An 8638-nucleotide genomic window follows, 5' to 3' on the forward strand; every position below is an offset into this window, starting at 1 on the left:
TACATATTTTCAAGTTCAGTTCTACAACTAATGCTATATATAACAGTGGCTAGCATCGAATGTATGAACCAAGCTAGCACAGAACTATGCACATGTATATTCTGAATACTTATGTACCCATGCATCTCACACGCACCGTGATAGGACAAGTCCTAGACCGACAGATCGCCGTCGCTGCCGCTGGCGCCGGCCTGACTGAATGCATGACGGAGCTGCTGGACGCGCCTTGACGCGTCGCCGCGGTTGACGAGTTTGTCCGGCCGGCCAGAACGATGTCTTGACGCACACCCACCATCTGTTCTTCTTGGCTTCCGGGTTGCATAAGCTTCATAGTTCACGAGTTTCAGTGTAAGCAATCAGATAGTTGCCAAGCACTGGACTAGTGCAATCACTCAGCCAGCTTGGCCGCATGGATCACTTACCGGGACAGGAAGAGTTATAGATGGATGTGGCGCCTTAGCTAACATTGGAACCACCGGCCGGGAGTTCGCCGCCGTGGAGGACTGCGGTATCACATAGCAGCTGGATGCATCTTGCTGCACGGCCGCCGTGAACGTGGTGTCCGCCGGGCCAACATCGTGGCATGCATCTGCCATGAACGAGCCGTCCGACAGGCCGCCGGCGACGAGCTTCTTCGGCGAGGTCATGGAAGAGAGGTCGTCGCTGCTGCGTCGTGCCGGTTGGCCGCCGCCGTCGAAGCCCTTGGGCGTGGCCGCCATAGACGCGAGGAAAATAAAGAAAACCCTAGTCCTGCGTACCTATTAGAGCGATGAAGTATGTGTACGTACGTGGGGTTCTGGAATCGGGAATCAGCTGTTGGGATTGAGATCAGACGTAAAGTGGGATTAGGGTGCTCTGAGATTGTCGATGCCACATGTCACTCATCCGATAGGGTCTCACAAGTTGGTCTATGAGACCCGGTCTCATACAATTTTTTTTTCTAACCAGGGTTAGGAGGTGATTCACATAGTTTACAAAAGATCAGGGGTTATTATTTACCCGGTTTTAGACTTCAGGGGGTAAATTGGCCGGCTCGCAGCGTCAAATATCCACGATTACGTAGCTAAGCACGAATTTCATGGATTATGCTCCGGTAAAGAAAGGATCGACCGCGGATCAAGCGACGCACTGTTCCTTGTCGCGAGAAACTGAAACCAATATTTTCTCTCCGTCGATCGCACGCGTCCACGTTTCCATCAGACGGACCACAGCGCGCCAATCTTCCTTCTCCTCCTTGACCCGTAATAACTGTTGATACGAGCGGAGTGAGCAGTTACGAGCGGAGTGAGGCGAGGCAGGAGGAGAGATGAGCGGGGACGAGGTTGCGAAGGCCAAGGCTGCCGCCGCCGGCGTCGGCGGCGTAGGGGAGTACGGGACGTTCCATGGTCCGCCCAGCTACCCGCCCCCGCGCCCGCCCGTCGGGCACCCGCAGCCCGCCCCGCCGCCCGGCCTCCACGGCCAGCGCGAGCCCAACTCGCGCCACCGCGGCGGGTACCAGGCCGGGAACGGTAAATTTCCCGATCCTTGCTTCTAATCGGCGGTTCTCTTGGGGAGGGAGGCGCGGAGGAGGGAGATATCGGGGTTAGGAAGTAGAATTTTGGTGTTGTGATCGGGATCGAATCCCTCGGGATTTAGTTGATCCGACGCGGGTCGTTGAATGCCGATCGGAGTTGGGCGTGGAACCGGTGGGATCAAAGGCGGAATTCCCCTGCGAGATCTCTGGCAGGATGCAGTCGGGGTCACAATTTTGGGATGTTTGATCTAATTCTGTTTCGTTTCTTGGTGTCAAAACTCTGATGGAATCAGAATTCCTGTTACAGCCCTGCAATGTTTCTTTCAGTTTCTTGATGATGTCTTGATCCAAATTGGCATGTATCGTGCAGTCCTGTTTGATGTAGGTGATGTCCTTCCGTCGTATGCTGGTTGTTTCATTACCAGATGATTTCTACCCAGTTGCTCTATATCAAATCTGAAAACAAAGGATTAACTATGACTGAACCACCCTGACTATAGATTGTGTAATAAGTGGTGGTAAAGCTAGCACATTGCATTTCTTAGCATGGCATGGAGATCAATTGTCTCATCAGCTTCCCCCGGTTAGCATTGATGCATTTCTTAGCACAACATGGGGTTTGAATGTTTGATAGATCTGAAAATCTGATATAAGATAGTTCTGCCCTTTTGATTGCATTGACCATTTGGCAAATATACAGAAGTAATGGATGTAGCAGTCTACTACTCATGTTCTTGTCTTTGTCCTTGATGATTTTAGGGAGTCCCCATGCTTACGTTGGTTGTTGCAGCTTCTAATTGCACCGAGGCTGAATATGACGATCGTAATTTTTCCTAGTTGTTTCACTTGCTGTTTATAAGAATTTTACGCGCACACTTAATCTTGCTATTTCTGTTTTCAGCTCAAGATTACGAAGCAGGTGCCCGTGGACATAAACATGACCGCCTTCCATGCTTTGGTATTGGCATGGGATGGTTTCTGTAAGTGATCATTGTTTTAAATTTTGTCTTCTGATCTTAGTTTCATGTACAGCAGCATTGTACCTGAATAATTACTCTGACATAGATTATTGTGAACTATGCTGTTGCTTTAGCTATATCCGAGTAATCCTAACGACAAATTTCTTGTTCTGAAGATTCGTACTCGGTTTCTTTCTTGGTGCCATCCCCTGGTATGTCGGAGCATTTCTGTTGTGGTGTTCCAGAGTGGATTACAGGGAGAAACCAGGATATGTGGCATGCACAATAGCGGTGAGTAAAGAATTTAGTGTCGAGTTAAAAACCAGCCTTGCTTGTTCCAATTGCTGATATGGCGCTTGTGCTTTCTATACCATGTGTCACTGAACTTGTGCTATGATTGTCAGTATCTAGGAATGTACAGGCTATGAGAAGGTGCTATTTTCATGTTGTTGTTTTTGCGTTTTGAAATGTTTTTATGACATGCTGATGTGACTCTTAACAATGGTCCAAACATATGGAGCTCAGGATTATATATGAAATTTCTGCATGTTGTCTTCTTTGTACCTCATTTATCTGTTTTCAGAAACAATATTATACCAGAAAACCAAGAATTGTTGAGCATAACATATTGCCTATTATGTCACTATTATTCTTGCATGATTTATGAACTTTTTCATGTGTAAGTTTGAATCATGTATCAGGAGCACTTAGTGAATAAAGAATCATATTGATGTTCATGTTAGCTCAAACAGAAAAGGCTAATGAGAATAATTAGTTTAGTACAATGAAGTTGGATCTGATTATTCAGAAGTATTTAAATATCAGATTCAAATGATAAAGTATAGCTAATCCAGTCACATATAGGGTATCTAATTAGGTGGGTGTTTCGGCATACTTCAGCTGTTGCACAACATATCATTTTAAGTTCTGCATGAACTTTTGGACACTTAAGTAGCTGAAGCATATCTATGGAGTGATTCAGAGAACATGGGCACCCTCATCAAAGAATGCATTAAATGTTGGCATATATGCAGCTAGGGTATATCTGTGTTATTACAATAACAAAGACTGATCCAGAGAGTAAGCACACTTGATAAAAACATGCATGATGGTAGTGTCATATACAGTACTAGTTAGTATAGTTTTATGTTATGTAAAGTCTTCATGTAGAAACCTTCTGGTGAAGTCCAGAGTAGACCACTTTTCTGTCAGTGACTTGCCACCTTTATTTTTCAAATTCTGAAGATCCTAATGAGAACCATTTGCTGTAACAGGCTGTCCTTGCTACAATTGCCGTCATCATCGGGGCAACTGCTGGAGCTCACGTTTATTGATGTCAGTCTACATTGTGTCACTGTACATATTGTACATTTCATGGATGAAGAAAGATGTCATGTCGCGTCTTCTGCACTGTATTTGATTATTAACTTTGAATATTCAATGCATGACAAGGAGAACCAAGTCCTTGTTATGGTCACAAATAAATCAGATTGAGACTACCTTGCCTTGTGCATGCTTGGGACTACCTTGCCTTGTGAATGCTCAAATAACCTTGATTTTGAAAACAAATGATGTAGCTTCGCTTGGCGAGCAACGGCTTTCTTATACTGTACTAGCAATGGCTTCCTTGTACTGTACTTATCTTCTGAATAATAAGCCCCAGGTTCTGGTTCAGGCAGCAGGGCGATTTGCCAAAGGAACCACCATTGTGGTTGCTCTCTGCTCAACGCCATTCCACGCACTTGTACATCTGCATTAGGCATTATTCAAGTGTTGAAATGTGATTGGGGGATCGATGCCACAAATTACAGTTCTTACGGTTCTACTCCCTCCACTCACATATATAAAATGTTCAGGGTATTTCAATATGAACTACATGCGGACAGAAATGAGTGAACAAGCACACTAAAATGGGCCTATATACATCTGATTCAGAAAAAAGGTTAGAACATCCTATGATTTGTGAACGGAGGGAGTAACATTCTATGTTTCCTTGTATTATGGTTCTGAATATATCATATGTTTTTCTGGTTCAGCGATAAAGAGAACTTGCATCGCATGTCTCGCCAGAGGCAAATCAACACAACAGTAGAACGCCTGATCCTTCAGTTGAAGGTAGTAGTAGATAATGTAATACTCACATTTCATACTGACAGTTAATTTGGATACGAGTTAACTGACTAAAAGGTTTGCAGGAACTGGATAGCTTCATGAGAGCTTTAAAAGTTTACTTGGCTACAGAACAGGAGACAACAGGAGACAGAGATCACAATGATATTGGTTTCGCTACGTTTCTTTCACATACAGGGACTTGAGGTGCTTATACATGAGCTTGCTCTCATTCACAGCCAGATGGAGCTCGGAATCATCCATCCACCATTGCTGCAGCCCATGAGCTTTTAGAAATTTCTGAGGACCTTTAGCAATCACAAAAACCTTGGCACGTGCCTCAGGGTGACCATCGCCACGCTTCTCTGCAGTAACAGTGGGTACGCCACTACGGTCAACGTAGAAGCAGCAAATGTAGTCGCTGTTGTTGATGTACAGGTTGGGCACCCATCTCTTCACCTCCTTGATCAGATTCTCTTCTCCAATTTCAGAGACAGTTTCCCCCTTCTCTCCCGGGTGAGAAATTTCACCGGCGTTCGAAGAGCTGCCGCTGATGTATCGCTTCAACACCTTGTCGACTTTATCCTGAAGCTTCCTCAGGCCCAGGCCGAGTGACACTGATGGTGGGTTAAACAAGTGGCATTCTACGAAGACTCCGTCCTTCGCCAAAGTCTTACCAACCTGCATCGCATATCCGGCCCCTAGGGAATGCCCAGCAACGCACACATTGTTGCTTCCATGCTTATCGATTGCCGACTTGAGCACCTCCAGTGCTCCAGCGAACCTGACAGAACCCCTCAAGCTCTCCTGAGCAAAGTACCTGAGGTCATCCTCCAAGTCTCTCGCAACAGTTGACTGCTTCAGGACAGTTCCCCTCAGTGCCAGGACAGCCTTTGGAGCACCAACAGGTCTCCGCATTATCCAGTCTGATAGTGCAGCAACCTGGTCCCATTCTAGAAGTGCCCCATATATGGATCCGTCTCTGGAATCAATTAGAAGGCGCACCAGCTTGTATTTAAATGGCTTCCACCAGTTAGGAGCAATGGCAGTTTCACCAGTTCTGTTCTCTTGCCTGTCAAACTCCAATACGTACGCTGCCTGCACTAAACATGAAATTGCAATTCTTCTGTAGTTGGGATTTTTCCTGCGGAGTCATTATATTTGCTCATCAGTACTACACACATCACTAGCCTTGTTGTAAAAAGGCATGGCCTCCAGCAATGGCTGAAGTGACCAAAAATACAAGCAGAGTAAGATATCGGAAGAATAACACTCCTTAGATTAAACACTAAGTTTAGGTATATTTCAACAGCATTTATTTACATAACATCTACAACAAATTATATGGAGAGCAAGAACCATGCCATCCTTTTATTTACTAATCTTATTTTTTCTTAACAAGTGATACTAAGGCCTTAAAAGCTCATGACACGCTCATGACACAATTCCCTGTCACACAACTAATAAAGTCTAACGTGGCAAAAAGTTAAAACTTATATAATGCATTAATACTGATTCTCCTTCAGTCAACGTGTTGGCAGCCTTGACCAGTGAGAAAAACATGCTTTCTACACTCATGACACTTAGATGATGGAAATTTAGAGTAAAACATCGACACTGACAACATACACTGGGCACAAAAGAAATCCTATAGGGCTTGGGTCCTATGAAAATGTGTGGTTGGGCCCTATTCTGAGTAGTATAACATGTCGCATCTATTTTGATCAAGTACACTGTCCCTTATCACCAACAATAGGTACTGCTTCCACTTGTAATCCTTTGAACAGGATCCGATATCACACTCATAGGGCCTGAATTCTACAGGATTACCTGCCCATTGGCCATCGGCCCTGCTAGTTTGTTGTGAAAACTCTTTACGCCCCATTCCCCATATCGATGCCAACCAGTGTCATATGAAACAACGCCTTTTGCATCCCAGCTGACTCAAACAAAACAACAGGCAAGATAGACAGCCACGGCCAAGACAGTATTTCAGCTTCGACAGAGGGCGAGGCGAGAAATAGGGATAACATGAGTGGGCATTTCAGCGGACGGCAGACAGCGAGGGTGGCTTTGACGGCGTGCTCAGACAGACTACGCTAAGAATCCCCAAACCTAGACTTGCAAATCAAGACGACATAGTTCAGATTTGGAATAACCCGCACGCAGATTGTTACCAACAGTACGCGGCGGCGGCGGCGGACAGTACGCGCTATCGTGCCATGCGTTCTAGGGGGGAGGGGAAGGGAGGAGGGAGTGGGAGTGGGAGCGAACCAGGCAGAGCGGCCGGGGCTGGAGAGGTTGCGAGGCCCCGTGGTGTGGAACTCCCACGCCGGCGGCTTGGCGCCGCCTCCGTTGCTGCCCATCGCCTGCGCCTCTTGGGCGGAGGAGTGGCGGTGCATTAGCGGTGAAGGAAAGGGCGCCGAGGAAGGAAGGCGTAGGGTACTCGGTTTCGTCAACGGCTGGGTTCCGCACGGCGCTTTTCTTTGCTACTGCTCACGCGCGACGCGCCAGCCACTGGTCATTTCTTACTGCGAACCTCTTTTGTCTGCTTATTACGAGCCGAAGCGTGTCGTAGGGGATCTCCTTGTATTATTTTAGGAAAAGAAAGAAAGTGACGGCAATTTATTTATTTATTGGCATACAGAAGTGGTAGCGTGGCATCCTCGAAAAAGAGTGAGGGCCAAACGGTCTCCTACCGTCGTACGGTTAGAGCATCTCCAACAGGCGCCGAACGCACCGCGCGCTAAAAACTGCTTTGTCGCGCGTCCATCGTCTGGTTTAGCGCGGCGCGCAGCGCTGGCTCCAGCAGCCGCGCTAAAAGTAGCGCGCGCAGCTTCAGCAGTGCGCAAAAATGCAGCGCGCGCGACTCTGGCACAAACAACATATGCATTCCAAAACAGAAGCAAAAAGATCAAACAAAAACAAAAACAAATCAAAATAAATAGTTCAATTTCGTTATTATAACTCAAACAAACAGTTTATCGTTCAATATAACAAATAGTAAACACAACAAATAGTTCAACAATACAATATCGAACGCACAAATCATGATGCTCTTTGTCGTCCATTCCATGCCCACCACTCCTCAATGAGATCCTTCTGAAGATCATTATGCGCTGCGGGACGTCGAATGGCATGATAGGAGGCAACAAAACGGGCCACCCTTTCAGCCTTCCGTCGCACTCGCACGGGATGTCCCAAGAGCTCATACTGAGAGTAGTCTACATCTTGCCCACGCTCATTCTCGATGATCATGTTATGCATGATCACACAAGCGTGCATGATGTACCAAAGCATTTTCTGATCCCAAAATCTAGCCGGTCCTGTCACAATAGCAAATTGGGCTTGCAAAATCTCAAAAGCTCTCTCCACATCTTTTCTAGCCGCCGCCTGAGCATTGTGAAAATCAAGATTTTTCTTACCTTCTGGCTTTTTCAACAGCTTGACAAAGGTTTGCCACTTTGGATAGATGCCATCCGCTAGATAATAGCCATAGTTGTATGTACGGTCATTTGCTACAAACTGCACCGGTGGCAACTCACCATTTGCAATCTTATTCATCAGTGGTGACCGGTTGACAACATTGATGTCATTCAAAGATCCAGGCATTTCAAAGAATGCATGCCAAATCCAAGTCTCTTGATCGGCCACCGCTTCAAGGATTATAGTGGAACCCTTTTTTTGGCCGTGGAATTGCTCATGCCATGCCTTTGGACAATTCTTCCAACTCCAATGCATGCAATCTATTGAGCCAAGCATGCCAGGAAAGCCGCGAGCTTTGTTCATTGCCAATAGCCTTGCGGCGTCTTCAGCATTGGGATATCTCAAATACTCCTCGCCAAACACTTGCACAATTCCGACTGCGAAACGCTTGACACACATGATGGCTTGGCTCTCACCCATAGCCAAGTGATCATCAACTAGATCAGCCGGTATACCGTATGCCAACATACGCAAAGCGGCTGTCACCTTCTGAAAGGTGCTATGCCCGAGCTCTCCGGCGGCATTCCTCCTTTGCTGAAAAAAGCGGTCATGGCTCGCTAGTTTCTCTGCA

At 46.3% G+C, this 8638-nt stretch overlaps 2 protein-coding genes across 2 annotated transcripts; one reads left to right on the plus strand and one right to left on the minus strand.

The window, feature by feature from the left end:
* Positions 1–1221: 1221 nt before the first annotated feature.
* LOC123077987 (60S ribosomal protein L18a-like protein) lies at positions 1222–4077 on the plus strand. The gene is made up of 4 exons (XM_044500371.1): positions 1222–1508; positions 2415–2493; positions 2649–2763; positions 3747–4077. Exons 1-4 carry the CDS (start codon positions 1307–1309, stop codon positions 3804–3806), a joined length of 456 nt encoding a protein of 151 aa, XP_044356306.1. The 5' UTR covers positions 1222–1306; the 3' UTR covers positions 3807–4077.
* Positions 4078–4584: 507 nt separating this feature from the next.
* Positions 4585–7123, minus strand: LOC123077986 (GDSL esterase/lipase At4g10955). Its single transcript, XM_044500370.1, has 2 exons — positions 6856–7123; positions 4585–5725 (listed from the first exon to the last, which is right to left on the minus strand). Exons 1-2 carry the CDS (start codon positions 6981–6983, stop codon positions 4759–4761), a joined length of 1095 nt encoding a protein of 364 aa, XP_044356305.1. The 5' UTR covers positions 6984–7123; the 3' UTR covers positions 4585–4758.
* Between the last annotated feature and the right edge of the window lie 1515 nt (positions 7124–8638).

The sequence above is a fragment of the Triticum aestivum genome, chromosome 3D, assembly GCF_018294505.1.
Source record: "Triticum aestivum cultivar Chinese Spring chromosome 3D, IWGSC CS RefSeq v2.1, whole genome shotgun sequence".
Taxonomy (NCBI): Eukaryota; Viridiplantae; Streptophyta; class Magnoliopsida; order Poales; family Poaceae; genus Triticum; species Triticum aestivum.